Raw genomic sequence first — 18,100 nt, 5'->3', positions numbered from 1 at the left:
CAGTGGGGGACTAAATTCCCATGATGGAGACTCCCCAGCCTCCAGATGCTGGGCCACCAGAAAGAAAAGTCAGCTGTATCTCTTCTGCAGACACTATCCCTGAGAAGGTGGGGAACCCTCCTCTTTTACTGTTGAGTAGATTGGGGCTGTAAGTGTCCCGAGCTTTTGGACAACGGAGGGGAGCTCTGTGTGGGGAGTTCGGCCGGAGCTCACCCAAGCCTCAGGGCATTGTGGGGTCACTGCCCCAGATATCCCTTCAGCATGGTGGTTACAGCAGGGACTGGACTGCTAGCGCTCCTCCCGCCCCACCATGCCCCAGAGCCATCCCCGTGGGCCCCTGCCGCTCCCTAACTCCAGCCTTCTCAGCAGCCCGCCCTGCCCTGCCTTCCACCCCTCACTCAGCCTGGGGTGGGAGGCCGAGAGGCCTGGGTCCTCATCTAACCTCTTACTCAGTTGCGTAAGGAGTGAGCTCCACGTCTGATGTTTCTGACTTCCCACCACGTTCTTCCCTTTCGCTTCATAATCAAACCTGGCTCCTGCTCTGCTTTTCAGAACTGTCTGAGGAGGGCCCGGTTTGGAAGTCAAAGACAGGCCCTGGATGGTTTTCCTCTTTGTCTTCCTGCTCCAAATGGCCTGAGTTCACCTTCAGCAATGTGGGTACCCCAGATTGACTAAGATTCCATATAAGGCAGTGCAGAAAAGCAAGCCATGAAAACTAACATTTCGAGGTAGGGTTTTGCTTCCCTAACAGTGACTGAATGCTTGCAAGGAAGCAGGCTCTGGGCTAAGTGCTTTACATGCATTATCTATTTAATCTTCCCAAGAAACTACTCTTGATGCCAAAAGCTCAGCTCCTCTACCACCAGTGCTGAATTGAATCTCCGAGACAGAGTTTTAGGTGAAGTAGAAAAGGAGAGCTTTATTACTTTGCCAGGCAAAGGGGGACACAGTGGGCTCCTGCCTTGAAAATCTACATGTCCCCACTTAGGATAGTGAGAAGTTTTACAGCAATGGTTCAAAGAGGGCGTGATCAGCTTGCGGACATTCTTCTGAGGAGTTGGTTGTGAGGTGAGTGGGAGTCAGCACCATCAGCCTTCAGGTTCCAACTGGTCTGGGGTCTGCATGCTCGAGGGCAGCATACCATCGTCTGCTGTTAGCTTCTCCCACCTGGAAGGGGTTTCAGTATCTGCAAAACAGTTCCAAAGAGGGACTTCTGTGGTGGCCCAGTGGTTAGGAATCTGCCTGCCAATGCGGGGGACATAGGTTCGATCCCTGGTCAGGGAGAACCCCACATGCTGTGAAGCAGCTAAGCCCATGCACCATACCTACTGAGCCCGTGAGCCTAGGGCTCATGCTCTGCAGCAAGAGAAGCCACCACAATGAAGAGTAGCCCCTGCTTGCTGCAAGGAGAGGAAGCCTGTGTGCAGCAATGAAGACCCAGTGCAGCCAATAAAGAAGGAAAGAGAGAGAGACCCTAGAGAGCTCCCTTACTCCTTCTGCCATACACATTGCAGCAAAAACAGACAAACTAAAACCCAGCTCAAACGTATGGTTGTGTGTATCCCTTCAAGGGGAGCCAGGACCTTGCCCCAAGCCTGTACTGTTTCCTCCCCCCACTCTTTGGTGGCGTCACACTGCATACGGGATCTTAGTTCCCCAACCAGGGATTGAACCCACTCTGAGCAGTGTCTTAATCTGGACCCCCAGGAAGTCCCTGCACAACTGTTTCTCTTGACTCTTTCTCCCTTGCCTTGCATCCCCTCCCTTTCCTAATTAACATGTGCTTGAATCTGCCTGTTGGAACTCAGGGGAGGTCATGCAGACTGAATGAAGCCTATTTCCTGTAATCAGACAAACGGGGGTCACAGAAAGACTTTTGTGTACAGGAGCCCCACAGGACCCTACTTGGTTTCTGAGGAGCGCAATTATCCACATTTCACACGGGAGGTCAGCAAGGCTCAGAGAGGTGAAGTCACTTGCCCGTTGTCACACAGTTGGAGAAGGGCTTGGGCCACACAGAAATGCTCAGGAACTTAGGTTTTAATTCAGCTTGTATCTAGAAGCTGTATGTTGAGAGGTGCTATGGTGTGGATGCAGGGGAAAGGGCATTCTGGGCAGGAAGACAGCCTGTGCAGAGGCCCTGAGGCAAGATCAGCAAAGCTGGATGGAGAGCACGAGAAAGGGAAGGGTGGGAGAGGAAGCTGGCAGAGAAAAAAGGCGGCCAGGCAGTTATGGAGCATAGGAGAGAAAACTGTTTCATGGAGGCAGCAAGAAGTAGCTTATTTGACTTGCCTCTGAGCTTACATTCAGATGTGTTCTGTAACTCAAGTGGAGCTTCTTAACAATGGGATACTCCTGATCCCTTTGGGTCAGGGCTGGCTGGAGAAGGATCCATGGCTGTGTGAGTCTAAAGGAAGGAACAGGTCTGCTTTGGGGTCAGGAATGGCTTTCTGGAGAAGGGGACATTTGAGGTGGGTTTTGAGGGACAGATAGGAGTTTCCTAGTCAGAAAACGAATCATTCAACAAACACTTCCTAATGCCCTCACTCTGCCTAGTTTTCTGTTAGCCCCGGGAATCCAGGGAAACAGAATGAACACAGATGAATATAAAATGCAGCCTAAAGTGCTCAGAGCCATCCACAAAGAACAAGCTTTAGGAGTAGTGAATTGGGTGTGTCTGTGTTCTTTCTGCGTCCCACAGGAAATTCAAGCCCTGGAGCGTATTAGCTGGGTGAACATGCTTTTAGCTTCCAATTTCTGCTCAGTCTATAGGGGCGTAGACAGTACCCGAAGACATAGCTGGCTTCAGAGAATGTGATGTTCCTGGGTCGTGAGACGCACATCCAAGGGAGGGTACGCTGTAGATAGGGCCCTCGGGGAGGGTCTGTCAGAAGAGAGCCCTGAAAGATGAGAAGGTGCCAGCCGTGAAAGGACCTGGGGAGAGAGCAGTGTGGGCAGAGGCAACAGCGCATGCAAAGATCTGGAGGTGGAACGGCACAGAAGCTGGGGTGGCTGGAGTGAAGGGCCAGGGTGTGCAAGGACCCCGCGGGCCACTGGGAAGAGGGTGGACTTTTTTCCCCCTTGAATGTGATATGGAGCATGTGATCCACCCTGCTTTACAAAGACCATGAGCTGCTCCAGAAGTCCCGCCCGGGCCACACTGCGTGGTGGAAACTGCCTTTGATGAAGGGAGAAAGTGAAAACGTCAGGGCTGGGTTCTGCCTGGGTCACCAGACACCCTGGCCTCACCCTCCTCGGGGCTGGGGGTCAGTGGAGTGGGAGGAGGGCTTGGGTCACTGTCCGGCCATTGCGCAATAAGCAGCCTGTGGCTCCCTCTGACTCATCACTAGGGTTTCGGATGGATCAAGTTACCGCCGGGGTGTGGGGTAAATGGGGGTGAGGAGGGCATGCACAGGCCCCTCACCTCTGCCCTGTAGGCATGGCCCCTTGCTGTGGCTGCTGTTAGTCCCCAAATCTTTTCTCTTGCATCTTTCTGTGCAGAAACAGGCTTAATACAGCCATATGTAAGTGATCAGGGTAACCAGCATTTTTTGAACACTTATTATGAGCCAGGCAGTTGACACATGTTAACCTCATTTAAACCTTACAAAACCTGGTGTAGAGAAGGAAGCTGATCTCTGCTGTCAGGTCTGAGTTCTAGTCCTGGTCTGGCACTTAACTTGCTACGGGCAGCTGCTGTCCCTGCTCTCTGTCACTATTTCCTCTCCAACCTCACAAGATGGTGGCAGGAACAAGAAGTCACATATAAATAGAATGCCCAGCCCCTTATCTGACTCCCAGAAGCTCCAGTCTCAGTGCTATGGAGAGAAGATGGATTTCAGATCGACTTCAGTATAAAAGAGAACGGGTACTTCCCTGATGGCTCAGTGGTTAAGAATCCACCTTCCAATTCAGGGGACTGGGTTTGATCCCTGGTGAGGGAACTAAGATCCCACATGCTACGGAGCAAATGAGCCTTTATGTCACAACTACTGAACTTACATGCTTTGGTGACTGTGCACCACAATAAAGAACCTGTGGTCAGCAATGAGACCCAGTGCAGCCTTAAAAAAAAAAAAAGAGAGAGAGAGAAAGAGTTATTGGTTCATATAACTGAAAAGGCAGGAGCATCTAGCTTCAGGAATAGCTAGATGCAGGAATTCAGACAGGGTCTCTCCCTCTGGTCCTGTTTGCTTTTGTGTGGGTTCACTCTCAGGTCACCTCCCTCTGTCTCTGTTTTTCTGTTTTATTTATTTATTTACTTTCGGCTGTGATGGGTCTTCACTGCCGTGCGGGCCTTTTCTCTAGTTGCGGTGAGCAGGGGATGCTCTGTTGCAGTGCGCAGGCTTCTCTGCACTGGCTTCTCTGGTTGCAGAGCTCAGGCTCCAGAGCACAGGCTCAATAGTTGCGGAGCCTGAGCTTTGCTGCTCTGTGGCATGTGGCATCTTCCAGGACCAGGGATCGAACCCGTGTCTCCTGCACTGGCAGGCAGATCCTTTACCACTGAGCCACCAGGGAAGCCCCGCCCTCTCTCTCTCCTTTGCTTTTGTCTGTACTTGTGGTGTGCTGCTTACAGGATAGTTCCCTAACCAGCGCTTGAACCCAGGCTGTTCAAGTGAAAGCACGGAATCCTAACCACCAGACCACCAGGGAAATCCCCAGGCCTCCTCTCTTCAAGTAGTGACCTAGAGCTCTGCAGTGAAAGTGAAAGTCACTCAGTCGTGTCCGACTGTTTGCAACCCTATGGACTATACAGTCCGTGGAATTCTCCAGGCCAGGATACTGGAGTGGGTAGCCTTTCCCTCCTCCAGGGGATCTTCCCAACCCAGGGATCGAACCCAGGTCTCCCACATTGCAGGCGGATTCTTTACCGTCTGAGCCACCAGGGAAGCCCAGGGGTCTGTGTTATCCTTCAGATCAGCTACCCAAGCAAAGACAGTGCTTCTCTTTCCCATGCTTCAAACAAAAATTCCAGACTTGTATCTCACTGGGAAAACTGGGGCACGTGCCTACCCTCATCCAATCATGATGGTCAGAGCAGTGGCTCTGATGATGGGCCAAGACTTTCAAATTTTAGGGGGAGACTTTGTAGGGAGAGTGAGCCATGAGACCAACTCTACCACAAATCAGGGACTGAAAGTTAGGAAGTGAAGGGCAGTTGGTTGTCAATACCCCAGATAGGGGGCAGATACTTAGTAGGCAAAAAGGCCAGAAGTCTAAGACAGTGCTCAAAACAGTATGAACAAGAAGGATAAAAAGAGCAATGAGGACTTGCCCAGTGGTCCAGTGGATAAGACACTGAGCTTACAACGCAGGGGGTCTGGGTTCGATCCTTGGTCAGAGAACTAGATCCTACATGCTGCAAAGAAGACCTGGTGCAGCCAAATAAATAAAAATAAATACTAAAAACAGAGCAGTGGCAGTCCCCAGTTCAGTTCAGTCCCTCAGTCGTGTCCGACTCTGCGACCCCATGGACTGCAGCACGCCAGGCTTCCCTGTCCATCACCACCTCTTGGAACTTGCTCAGACTCATGTCCATCAAATTGGTGATGCCATCCAACCTTCTCATCCTCTGTCATCCCCTTCTCCTGCCTTCAATCTTTCCCAGCATCAGGGTCTTTTCCAAGGAGTCCGTTCTTCGCATCAGGGGGCCAAAGTATAGGAGCTTCAGCTTCAGTATCAGTCCTTCCAATGAATATTCAGGATTGATTTCCTTTAGGATGGACTGGTTGGATCTCCTTGCAGTCCAAGGGACTCTCAAGTCTTCTTCAACACCACAGTTCAAAAGCATCAGTTCTTAGGACATGTGCTTGTTTCCTCCTGCTAGAACTCCAAAATTACAACTCGCTGCTGAACAACCATTGAGAGGAAAATGTTGGATCCCACCAAAAAAGATACCCCATGTCCAAGGGCAAAGGAGAAGGCCCAGCAAGATGGTAGGAGGGGCGAAGTTGCATTTAGAATCAAACCCCATACCCACCAGAGATGCTCAGAGGGCCCAAAGAAAACCTTGTGAGCACCAGGTCCTAGAGACCCCACAGAGACTGAGCCAGACCTGTGTTTGAGTATCCTGTGGAATTACAGGTCAGCAGGGGCCTGCCGGGTGCAGCAGACCTGAAACACATGGCATGTGGCATAAGCCCTCTTAGAGGAGGTCACCATTAACCCCACCAAAGAGCCACCGAGCAGACGACCCACAGACTGCAGAACAATTACACCAAAGAAATTCTTGCAGAGTTAAGAAAGTTCCAGAACCCACAACAGAGTTCCCAACCTGGGGATCTCGTAAAGGGACTGAGAACTCCCAGAAAATTTGTCTTTGGAGACCGGTGGGATTTGACCACAGAACTTACACAGATCTAGGGAAACACACTCTTGGAGGGCACAAACAAAAGTGACCCCAAAAAAGACAGACCCAGACTTGCCTGTGAGTGTCCAGGAGTCTCTGGCAGAGGCGTGGGTTGGCGGTGGCCTGCTGCAGGGTCGGGGCCACTGAGTGCAGCAATGCATGCATGAGACCTTCTGGAGGAGGTGCCATTATCTTCATCACCTCCACCATAGTTTGGTCTCAGGTCAAACAACAGGGAGGGAACACAGCCCCGTTTTTCAACAGAAAATTGGATTAAAGATTTACTGAGCATGGCCCGGCCCATCAGAAAAAGACCCAGTTTCGACCCCCCACAGTCAGTCTCTCCCATCAGGAAGCTTCCATAAGCTTCTCATCCTTGTCAGAGGGCGGACAGAATGAAAACCACAGTCACAGAAAACTAACCAAACTGATCACATGGACCACAGCCTTGTCTAACTCAATGAAACTATGAGCCATGCCATGTAGGGCCGCCCAAGACGGACGGGTCATAGTGGAGAGTTCTGACAAAATGTGGTCCACTGGAGAAGGGAATGGCAAACCACTTCAGTATTTTTGCCTTGAGAACCCCATTAACAGTATGAAATGGCAGTCCCCAGAACACTCCAAATTAAGATGTGTATGTGTATGTATTTAATGTGGACATTTCATTAAAATGCTACCAGATGTAAATAAAAGCATGTTTGGAAAACGTTGGTGTCCCCCTATGATTTCCATCAGTGTCCCCTCCAGCCATCCCTCGCCCTGGTAAAAAGTGTGCTTGTTATAAAATTACAGGTACCCCAAATTCTGCTGGCTGCCCCTCCTGATTTCTGCCCTGCCCATGCCCTAGATGGGCCCTAGAAATCCCTAGAGCCTCCTGAATATAAACTTTCGACATTGGTGGTTTTGGTCCCTCTGCTTGGGTAGGAACAAGTAGATGTCAGAGTCCCCCCCTCCCTAGGTCTCCCCCCACCCCAAGGTCATTGGGGAGACTCTGCTCTCCCTTTCACTGCTGGGTCTGGGCGGGGTTTCTGGACCTGTCCTTTAGCACCTGATGAAAAAGCTGGACTTCCTTGAGTAAAACTGGACTGGAGAAATTCACAGAGAGGAGGCCGAAGCTCTGTAGTTCCAGTTTTCCGAGCTTAAGGATCCAGAGAACAGGGACTGGAGAGGGAATAGGAATAGGGAAAGAAAGGTGTTAAGGATGACACTGGGATTTGGGGTTGGTGACTGACCACACCCCCCAAACTATGGTGGCCACAGGAGCCTCCTTTCCTAACATCATTCTCCTCTATCTGAAAGTGGCTCAGCTGCGTACGACTCTTTGAACCCCATGGACTATACGGTCCATGGAATTCTCCAGGCCAGAATACTGGAGTGGGTAGCCTTTTCCTTCTGCAAGGGATCTTCCCAATCCAGGGATCGAACCCAGGTCTCCCGCTTTGCAGACGGATTCTTCACCAGCTGAGCCACAAGGGAAGCCCACTCTTCTCTTTATCCATTACTAGTTTTATTTTCCACATCACATTTCTCTCCATCTGAAAAGTTTTTGGGTCATTTGTTGGTGGGTTTTGTTCCGCTCTCCTCGACTGTGCACCCTATGAGGGCAGGGACCACGTCTCCTTGCTCATGCCGTTTCCCCAATATGCTTGGCATACATAGGCATTCAATAAATGAATGAATGCATGCATGGATGAGCAATGCCCTGAACTGGTGTCTGAGCTGAACTGGTCCGAGCCGAGGCTCAGCCTCGAGAGCTACCTGTCCTTGGAGTGGGTGCTTGCTCCAACCTGGTGACCTGGAAGGATCTGCCTCGAGGAGTCACTCTCTTGGGGGGGTCCAGGGCCCCAGTCCGCTCCCGGACCATGGCCAACAGCCAGACAGCCGCTGTCCAGCGGGCCAGGAGACGGCTCACTGCGCCTGCGCCGAAGTCCTCGCCCGCCCTCTCCTACCTCCCCTTCTGGCCTCTGAGCTTGCCGCCGGAGCGCGCGCATGCGCCATCGCCCCCGCGTCGCGCGCCTCTCCTGTGCGCACGCGCCGCTCTCACGCTCGCCGATGCGCCTGCGCACTGCCCGCCGCCCGCGGGTCTGGTCGGCGCTTGCGTGGAGGCACCGGCGAGTGGGGGGGCGAGGAGGTGGAGGAGGAGGAGGAGGAGGAGGAGGCGGCGGCGAGAAGATGGCGACTTCGAACAATCCGCGGAAATTCAGCGAGAAGATCGCGCTGCACAACCAGAAGCAAGCGGAGGAGACAGCGGCTTTCGAGGAGGTCATGAAGGACCTGAGCCTGACGCGGGCCGCGCGGGTAAGGGGGCTTCCCTCGTCGACCCCTCTGGGCCGGAGAGGGAGGGAGGGGGCGCATGTCCCGCGCGTGCACGGGGCGGGGGGCGCGCGGCGGGGGCGGGGCGCGCGGCGGGGGCGGGGCTTGGCACGGCCCAAGGAGACAGGTGTCCCCACGCCCCGGGCGTCGTGGGCGGGGACAGGTGCCCCCACATCATCGATACCTGAAGGGGTACAGGTGTCTCTCCATCGCCGCTACCTGAAGTGGGGGACAGGTGTCACTACATCGCGGTTACCTGTATGAGCAGGAGCCTCTGCATCATTACTAGTTGGAGGAAACAGGTGCCACTACATCATTATTACCTGAGGGCGAAGGTGTCCCCACATTGCTACCTGATAGGTGCTTTTGTATCACTGCTCCCTAGGGGAGTGATACTGAGGTGCTTGAACTGGGTGCTGCTTGCAAGCGTCACTGTTACCTGGGAAGCTGGGATAGGTGCTCCTGTATCATTGGTACCTGAAGGGGACAGCTGCCCCCTCACCCTTGCTCCCCGAAAGGACAGGTGTCTCCACATCATTGTCATCTGTGCACTCACTCCCTGAGTGCTGGGGGAAGGACAGATGCCCCTACTTGCAGACCTGAGGTGGGATAGGTGTTTCTCCCTTCTGGATATCTGAGGGAAAGGTCTGGCGCCTCGCGTGTGGGGACCTGAGTGGGGTCAGGAAGGCCGATTGGACTCAGTCTTGGAGCTTGGAGTGGCGACAGCTGCCCCTTCCCCAATGCAGCCCATATGGTGGGGACCAGGTGTTGTTCCTCCCACAAGGACAAGGGACAGCTGGCCACAGATGGCCCCTGGCCCCTCAGGACCGGCGTGGAGGGACAGTTCTTCGTCAGATGGCAGGTGCATTTGGTGTGCAGGGGCAGGCCAGATGGCCTGCCAGCCTCGCCTGGGGAGCCGCTGTGGGCCTGGAGCAGGGGCTTGGTCGTGGCTGGGCTCAGGGGCCTGGCTCTCCTTCTGGGCCTCAGCTTTCTGGCGACCGCCACAAAGTGCAGACTCCTTGGGTCTCGGTGGCCTCCTTTGTGGAATGTGTCTTGCAAGCCCTTCCTGGTGGTTGAGGGAGGGGAGCATGCTTTGCACAGGTGGCAGTAAATCTCTGCTTTGATCCTGTGGAGGGATGGGACCTCCATGCTGCACCCTGGGGCCTTGGGGAGGGGTTGAGTGGGAACTACAGACACCTGCTTCACTGGTTTCTGGATTTGGCATCTGAGTTGACTGTCCTTGGGCTTCCCTGCTGGCTCAGATGGTAAAGAATCTACCTGCAATGCAGGAGACCTGGGTTCGATTCCTCGGTCGGGAAGATCCCCTGAAGGGAATGGCTATCCACTCCAGTATTCTTGCCTGGAGAATCTCATGGACCGAGGAGCCTGGCAGGCTACAGTCCATGGGGTTAGAAAGAGGCGGACCCGGCTGAGCAACTAACATGTGACCCTTCTAGGCAGATCCACTGTACCTTTGTGATGTGAGCCTCAGTCTTTGATTCCTCGGGTGGGATTTGGGGGTGATGTTATTTTTTTTTTAATAAGTTGCTTGTTTCTCTTTGAGATCATGACCTTAAGACTAAAATGTGTATCTCTATTTCCATGCATTTATTCAGCACCTATCAATTGGGTGCTCTCTGTCGGGCAGGTCCTGCCTGGCCCTGCTCCAGGATGTGACTGGTGAATGAATGAATGACAGTGTGCAACCTGAGTGTCCTCCATGCGTCAAGATTTCTAAGGATAGGAGCGTCCACTTTATCTTGTCTCCAGCATGCAGTGCGTCCTAGGGTGCAGTAGGTGTCCAGTGTATGTGGTATGACAGGAAGAAGGGGCTACACTGATTTGTGGCAGTCTTCAGGTTTCAGCTGTAAGGTTGGAAATGAATTATCGTTGAAAACATTTCTTTAAAATAACAGGTTTTTCAAGATATAGTTTGTGTATCATATAATTCACTTATTTGAAGTGTATGGTTCAGTGGTTTTTAGTATATTTACAGAGTTGTGCCATCATCACCGCTGTCTAATTTCGGAGCGTTATCATCACCCCCATAAGAAGCTCCTCACCCATTAGCAGTCACTTTTCACTTGCTGCTCCCCCAGCCCCCTTGCAGCCACCAACTTTTCTGTTTTTGTGGATTTACCTGTTCTGGACATTTCAGATAAATGGAATCACACCAGATGTGGCCTTGTGGATCTGCTTTCTTTCATTCAGTGTTATGTTTCTGAGTTTCATCCACATTTTAGCATTATTGGGAAACTTCTTTCCTTTTTATGTGCTAAGTCGCTTCAGTTCTGTCTGACTCTTTGCGACCGTAGCCCGCCAGGCTCTTCTGTCCGTGGGATTCTCTAGGCAAGCATACTGGAGTGGGTTGCCATGTCCTCCTCTTCCCTTTTTACGGCTGAGTAGTATTCCTGGGTGTGGACAGACCACATTTGTTTATCCATTTATTGGTTGATGGATTTAGAGATTCTGAAATATAAGTTTATTTTGGCTGCACTGGGGGTTCGTTGGGGCCTGAGGGCTCTCTAGTTGTGGTGTGCGGACTTTGTTGCCCCATGGCACGTGGGATCTTAGTTCTCTGGCCAGGGATTGAACTCACAGCCCCTGTATTGGAAGATGGCTTCTTAACCACTGGACCATCCGGGAAGTCCCTAGAAAAGCTTTTTTAAGATTTGCAGACAGCAGTTCCCTTGGCCCCTGGTAACCATTTCCCATCTCTCTGTTGGCCTCCTTTACATTGGAAGTTGGGGAGGTGGGGTGGGCTTGGGCCCTGGGCAGAGGTAAGCTTATACTAGATTTTTACAAACAGAGCAGTGCTATGTTGGGGGTAGTTCTGTCCTAGGGGACATTGGGCAGTGACATTTCTGGTTGTCTCGACTGGGCAAAGAGCTGCTACTGGCGTCTGGTGGGTAGAGAGCAGGGGTGCCGCTCAGCACCCCACAATGCACGGACAGTGATCTGGCCGCAGCTGTCAGCAGTGCCAGGGCCGAGAAGCCTTTGGTTTGGAGGAAACTCTGTGTGGGCAGGGGAGTGCGAGCTACGTACCTGGGCAGATAGTTCAAAACTCTGCACCCACCGTGGGTGGGCCATTGCCTGTGCCTGAGACTGGGCTGGGCAGGCTGGTTCCCACCCATTCCCGCGACTGCCTGTGGCGCGGTACAGCTGCAGCGTGTGGCGCAGGGGAGCTGGCCTGCTTGGGGCGGGTCTCCTGCTGTGCACCCCCCGTGGCCGCAGCCTGCCGTGCTGCCTCCACCTGGGTCAGCGCCAGGAGCTGCCCCGCGCCTGCAGACGGGCGGGGCGCGGCGCAGCTGGGGCCTCCTCTCTTGGTCAGCCCGTCCGCTCCCGGAGCGAGTGGCACCACTTGTGTTGACCCCAAGGGCTAGGTCGGGTCGGGGGACGGGGAGTGAGGTCCACTTGCGAGTAGCAGGGTAGAGGGGTGAGTGCATGAACCTTCCTTCCTCATCCTTGGACTTGGGCAGCCTGATGTGCAGGGAGGGCTGTGACACTCTACTGTGTGACTTAGTGCGGGTTTCTTAACTTCTCTGGGCCTCAGATTCCTGATCTGTGCTTACTGCACAAAATGACATTTTTACTTGCCCAGCATATCCCAGAGACAGTGCTGGGTTCTAGGGTGGTTGCTGTTCAGTAGCTAAGTCATGTCCAGTTCTCTGTGACCCCAAGGACTGCAGCACACCAGGGTTCCTTGTCTTTCACTAGTCTCCACTATCTACACTCGTGTTCATTGAGTCGGTGATGCCATCCAACCATCTCATCCTCTGTCCCCCCCTTCTTCTCCTGCCTTCAGTCTTTCCCAGCATCAGGGTCTTTTCCAAGGAGTCAGCTCTTTACATCACGTGGCTAAAATATTGGCGCTTCAGCTTCCAGTGAATATTCAGGGTTGATTTCCTTTAGGATTGACTGGTATGATCTCCTTGCTGTCCAAGGGACTCTCCAGGAGTCTTCCCCAGCACCACAGTGGGGCCAGCAGCATATTGAGGCACATGAGGACCATGTGCTTGGAGAGGCAGCATGGTTTTAGCATGGGACAGGAGAGACTTGCTCCAATAAACAAGGCAGATGCTCTCAGAGAGAAGCAAATCCATGTGCTAGGAATGGCTAGGGCGGGAGGCTGACGCTTGGACAGTGAGACAGAGCCCCCCATGCCGGGGAGGGTTGTCCCTTGGGAGGGAGGCAGGTGCAGAGACCCAGAGGTGAGAAGGGCTTGGAACAGTTGAAGCTGCATGTTGAGAGACAGGAGAGATGAAACTGGCCCCTGAACGAGGAGCCCTGGGAAGATTTGTGATGGTCAGCGGCCTGATCCTTTGCTTGTTTTTGTAGCAGTTTTATTGAGATATCATTCCTAATATGTTCCGACCAGTCATTGAAGCTGTACCATCCACTGGTTTTTACCATATAAAGAGAGTTGTATAACCATCACTTGTCGACTTTAGAACGTTTTCATCACCCCAGAGAGAAACCCCGTCCCTGGGACCTCGCTGGCTTTCCATTGGTTGGGACTCCACACTTCCAATGTGGGGGGCACAGTTCAGTCCCTGGTCGGGAAACTAGGATCCCACATGCTGCTTGGCACAGCCGAAAAGGGAAAATAACAATGAGAATAAAAAAAAAAGAAAGCTCCATCCCCACTGGCAGTCACTCCCCAAGCCCCTGGCGACCACTGATCTGTTCTCCATCCCTTTGGGTTTGCATGTCCTGGACATTTCAGAGAAATGGAATCATGCAAGATGTGGCTTTATGTGTCTGATGTCTCAGACATAAACTCAGCATGTTTCTGAGGTTCATCCATGTTGTGGGGCATATCAGTCCTTCCTTCCCTTTTAAAAAATAGTGGTAAAACATGCAAAATATACATTTACCGTCTTAGCCGTCGTGAACAGTTCGGTGGTGTTATGTGCTTTCTCCACCATCTGTTGCTTTATTAGTCTTTTAAAAAAAATTATCCATCTCTGGCCGCACTGGGTCCTCGCTGCGGAGTGTGGCTTCTTGCTGTGGTGGTTTCTCTTGTTTTGCAGCCTGGGCTCTAGGCACGGGCCTTCAGGAGTTGTGGTGCACGGGCCTAGTTGCTCCGCAGCATGTGGGATCTTCCGGGACCAGGGATCAGACCCGTGTGCCCTGCATTGGCAGGCGAATTCTTTACCCCTGGGCCACCAGGGAAGCCCTGCTTCAGTCCTCTTTAAGGTGAATAATACTCCATTGTGTGGAGACGCCATGTTTTGAGCATCCATTCGTTCATCAGGGGACGCTTGGGTTGTTCCTGCCTTTTTGGCCATTGTGAGTAGCGCCGCCATGGGCGTTCCCGTCCGATCGCCTGTATAGACGTAGGTCCTCCTTTCCGTTGGGTGTCTGTACCACGGGGTAGAGTTGCTCACTCAAGTGGTAACTCTCCATTTGATCATTTAAGGGTGCTTCGTGTCTTGCAAAGATGGCCAAGAGCTGAACAGGCAGGAGAGGTGAGAAGGGAAGCAGGCAGATGGTGAGAGGCCGCTGGTAGCCTCGGGTTGGAGAATGGAGAAGTTGGCCATGGCAGTGACCCAGAACAGTGGGTATTAGTGATATTTTGGCAGCAGAGGTGACTGAATGTGTGGGTGGATCGGATGTGGGAGGTGAGGGCAGGGGATGTGGGCAAGTCGCCCAGTTGCCAGCGGCTCAGGACACAGGAGGCTCTGCCTGTGACCGATCACTGAACATCCCGGGGAGCAGCGCCTGGGCCAGAAAAAGCCTGCCTGCAAAGCAATCCACGGGGACCCGGCTGGGGCCACTGGCTCTTGTGCCGAAGGCGGGCGTTCTCTGGGTCCTACCCTGTAACGGGGGTGGCTCTGCACAGGCTGTTGGGAAACCAGGCCCCTGGGCCTCAGCCACCGCGCAGTGGTGTCTTGGGTTAGCTGAGTGTAGAGGCCGCCCCCAGTCCTGGCCTCCGTCCTGGCTTTGGCACTGTTTGCCTCTGTGCCGGCTGCTTCGAGTGTCTGGTGCCATCTGCAGCCTTGACACACACACGCATGCACGCAGGACTCGCCGAGCTGCTCTGTGGAGAGGATGGGATGCACCATCGCCCGCCTCCAGAAGGCCGCGGCAGTCTCCTTGCTCTCCAGCTTGTGAGCTGCCTGCCCAATAGGGGGTGGAATGGGGGCCTTGAAGAAGATAGGCCCCATCCTGCCCTCCAGAACGTGTGAAGTGAAGTGTTAGTCACTCAGTCGTGGCCGATTCTTTGTGACCCCATGGACTATATAGCCTGCCAGGCTCCAGTGTCCATGGGATTCTCCAGGCAAGAATACTGGAGTGGGTTGCCATGCCCTCCTCCATGGGATCGTCCTGACCCAGGGATGGAACCCATGTCTCCTGCATTGCAGGAGGATTCTTTACTGTCTGAGCCACCGGCAGAGCCCAGTAACCTGTGAGTATGACCGATTTCTGAAAAAAGCCTCTGCAGATATGAGTCGAATAAGGATCTTTAGATGAGCTTGTCCTGAATTTAGGGTGATCGGATGACTGGCACCCTCAGGAAAAGAGGAGAAGACACAGACTCACTTGGGAGAGGCCGTGCATGATGGAGGCAGAGATTGGACTGTTGCAGCCATGAGCCAAGGATGCGTGGAGCCCCCAGAAGCTGAAAGAGGCAAGACAGGATCCTCCAGAGGGATTGTGGCCCTGCTGACACCTCAATTCTGGGTGTCTGGCCTCCAGAATTGTGTAAAAATAAATTTCTTTTGTTTTATGCCCCTGCCTTCTCCCCATTGGCAGTCATTTATGATGGCAGCCCCAGGACACTTTCCCCTGGGCTGCAGAGTCTGAGTACCTTGCGGAAGCTGCCTTGAGGCAGTGGGCCTTAGGGGTCACCTGCAGATGTGCATGCTTGTCTTTCTCTGGCAGCTCACTTGGTCATGTTTTCCTCAAGGCCTCAAGTGGACCCGTCATTTCACCCATTGTCAGGCACTGGGGCCTCTCACTCTGAACTGGGCCTGGCAGTGACAGGGGACAAGCCGGAAAGACAACAGCAGGAGCATGGGCCCTAGGGCAGGAGGGGGTGTCGAGTGGCAGGTGGGATCTTAGTTCCCTGACCGGGCATTGAACCTGTGCCCTCTGCATTGGAAGAGTGGAGTCTTAACTGCTGGACAGGCAGGGAAGTCCCAGGAGAGGGCATCTTGTTGTCAGGAAGCTGACCAAGAGTGCAGTCAGAGTGTGGTAGGGGATGGGAATTCCCTGGCAGTTCAGTGGTTACGACTCTATGAGCTTTCACTGCTAAGGGCCTGGGTTCAATCCCTGGTCGGGGAACTAAGATCCTGCAAGCTGCCCAGCATAGCCAAAAAAATAAATATACATATATATATTAGAGTGTGGCAAGGGTGCAGGATGAGGATTTTGGGTGGGTGGGTCACGTTTGCTCTTTGCAGGCTTGGTTCTTGCTCCACGCTGGGCACTGGGTGGTTTTTGCTCACCCCCTCTCGCCCCCACTGCCAGCCCATGGAGTAGAGGTGTCTTCTTTGCCTGTGGGTCAGTGGGGCCACTGAGGCCCAGAGCTGCATCCCAGTTGGGAAGAGACAGGACTGGTGTTCAGCCCTGGGATGAGCATGTATGATATGTCTGAAACAAAGAATTAAGAACACACACTGGAACCTTCTGTTGCTCACCAGAGTCTACTTGGCCCCACTTGGGCCATGGTTTCTCTGGACGATGACTCAGTTTCTCCAGCCACACCCACATTTCTCTTTTGACTTGATCCCTGGAATCCATATTTCCTGCCATTAGTTGTCCTTGCCTTGGAGGCAGCAGCCTTGGGACACTGTCACATACACCTCTGTGCAAGGCCTGCGGCTCTTCTCCCCGTGAAGGCTACAGTCCAGATCAGGCTGGTTGCCAAAGTCTCTGTGGCCGACACGGGACACACTTATAGATAAGTTTGTCCACGGGACACACTTATAGATAAGTTTGTCCAGTGGTCATTTGGAAGGAGGCTGTCTTTGGGGAGCCCTGGTTCTGATCTGACCTTTCCACTCACACATCCTCGGGGGACTGATGAGTGGCCCTGCCCGTCTGGGGTCCTGTATAGAGAACCCTTCCGAAGCTCATGGCCAGCCCAGGCCCTCAGAACTGTGCAGAGTAGTGACTTTTTTTTTTTTTAATAAAAACTAAAACAAAACAAAACTGTAGTGGCCCTTGCCTTCTTCTTTTTAAATACGTATATATTTTTAATTTAGTTAGTTGGCTGCGCCGGGTCCTAGTCGTGGCACTGGGATCCTCAGTCTTTGTTGTGGCACCTGGGATCTTTAACTGTGGCGTGTGAGCTCTTCGTTGTGGCATCGAACTCAGGCCCCCTGCACTGGGAGTTCCGCATCTTAGCCAGGGGACCACCAGGGAAGTCCCAGAGTGACCTTTAAAAAAAAAAAAATCCTGAAAAAAAATCCAGGTGAAATTCACATGAAATGAACCACTTTAATGTACATTTCGGTGGCATCTAGGACATTCACAGTGTTGTGCAGCCATCACCTCTTTCTAGTTCCAGAACATTCCCGTCACCCCAGAAGGAAATCCCGTCCCCATGAGCAGTCACTCCCCACCCTCCCCTCCCCCAATCTGCCTTCTGTCTCTGTGGATTGGCCCTCTTGCATGTAAATGAGTCGTTACAGCACGTGGCTTTTCCTTTCTGGCTTCTTCACTCGGCGTGATGCTTCTGAGGTTTACCCACACTGTAGCTTGTGTCGGAGGGTCATTCCTTCCCGTGGTCACGTGATCATTCAGCCATGTGGGTGGACCACCCTTAGTGTGTGGGTTACCTGTTAGTGGGTTTGCGGGCTGTTTCCACTTTCTCGCTGTCACGAATGGTGCTGCTGTGAACGTGTGTGTGTGTAAGTGTTTGCACAAGCCCCTGTTTTTACCTCGTGGGCATATGCCTGGAAGTGGGATTGCCTGGCTTATTGATTGACTAGGTGGTAGCCGCAGGTCAGGATGTGTAGTGCTAGGAGGACCCCTGTGCTGGGGGTAATCCAGGAATGCTTCCTGGACCTGCAGTAGCTGTGGAACCAGACGTGTCTGTGGCTGGGTGAGGGTCAGGCACAGGCGCCCAGGGCCTAGTTCCAAGGCCAGGCCACCTTCTCATTTCCTTGACTGGGACCCACTGTTAGAAATCTGTGTTTCAGGACATACCGGCAGCCACTACCAAACATACAATTGACACAGTTTTCTCCAAGGAGCCCAGCCCTCCCTGTGTGTATGGAAAATTAATATAATCGGGTCCCTTCTGTTTATTATAAAATGCCAGCAGGGACCTACTAAATTGATTTAATAACCTGTTGATCCAGGGTTCAACAAGCTATGCCTGTTTTTTGTAAAGAAAGTTTTATTAGAACATGGGCACGCCCATTCATTTATGCCTTGTTTGTGGCCGTAGAATCATTGCGGTGGAGGCCGCGGAGGCCTGTT

The 18,100-nt window shown here is 52.9% G+C and overlaps 2 protein-coding genes across 28 annotated transcripts in view; one reads left to right on the top strand and one right to left on the bottom strand.

Annotated features, from left to right (window-relative positions):
- Positions 1-892: 892 nt before the first annotated feature.
- LOC147368076 (uncharacterized) lies at positions 893-8,734 on the bottom strand. 4 transcript variants are annotated; one of them, XM_086408321.1, is made up of 5 exons: positions 8,302-8,734; positions 7,401-7,513; positions 4,003-4,064; positions 3,111-3,178; positions 893-1,186 (listed from the first exon to the last, which is right to left on the bottom strand). In XM_086408321.1, exons 1-5 carry the CDS (start codon positions 8,348-8,350, stop codon positions 1,089-1,091), a joined length of 390 nt encoding a protein of 129 aa, XP_086264447.1. In that variant the 5' UTR covers positions 8,351-8,734; the 3' UTR covers positions 893-1,088. The 4 variants fall into 4 exon arrangements, 2 of the variants coding, with proteins under 2 accessions (XP_086264447.1, XP_086264446.1); XM_086408320.1 differs by having other exon boundaries at positions 8,111-8,372; XR_015166452.1 differs by lacking the exons at positions 3,111-3,178; positions 7,401-7,513; positions 8,302-8,734 and adding an exon at positions 6,426-6,558.
- CRTC1 (CREB regulated transcription coactivator 1) overlaps positions 8,499-18,100 on the top strand; it is an 80,579-nt gene continuing 70,977 nt past the window's right edge. For all 24 annotated transcript variants that reach the window (XM_086408310.1, XM_086408309.1, XM_086408307.1 and 21 more), the window contains exon 1: positions 8,499-8,650. Coding sequence is in view for 21 of the 24 variants with exons in the window: in XM_086408307.1 (XP_086264433.1) it covers positions 8,525-8,650 (126 nt within the window). In the remaining 3 variants the exon portion in view is untranslated. The remainder of the gene's footprint in view (positions 8,651-18,100) is intronic.

The sequence above is a fragment of the Bos grunniens genome, chromosome 7 (assembly GCF_055505025.1).
Source record: "Bos grunniens cultivar Pamir isolate PY7600 chromosome 7, Bosgru_T2T1.0, whole genome shotgun sequence".
NCBI lineage: Eukaryota > Metazoa > Chordata > Mammalia > Artiodactyla > Bovidae > Bos > Bos grunniens.
The sequence above is the reverse complement of the archived record's forward strand: the minus strand, read 5'-3'. Positions and strand labels throughout refer to the sequence as shown.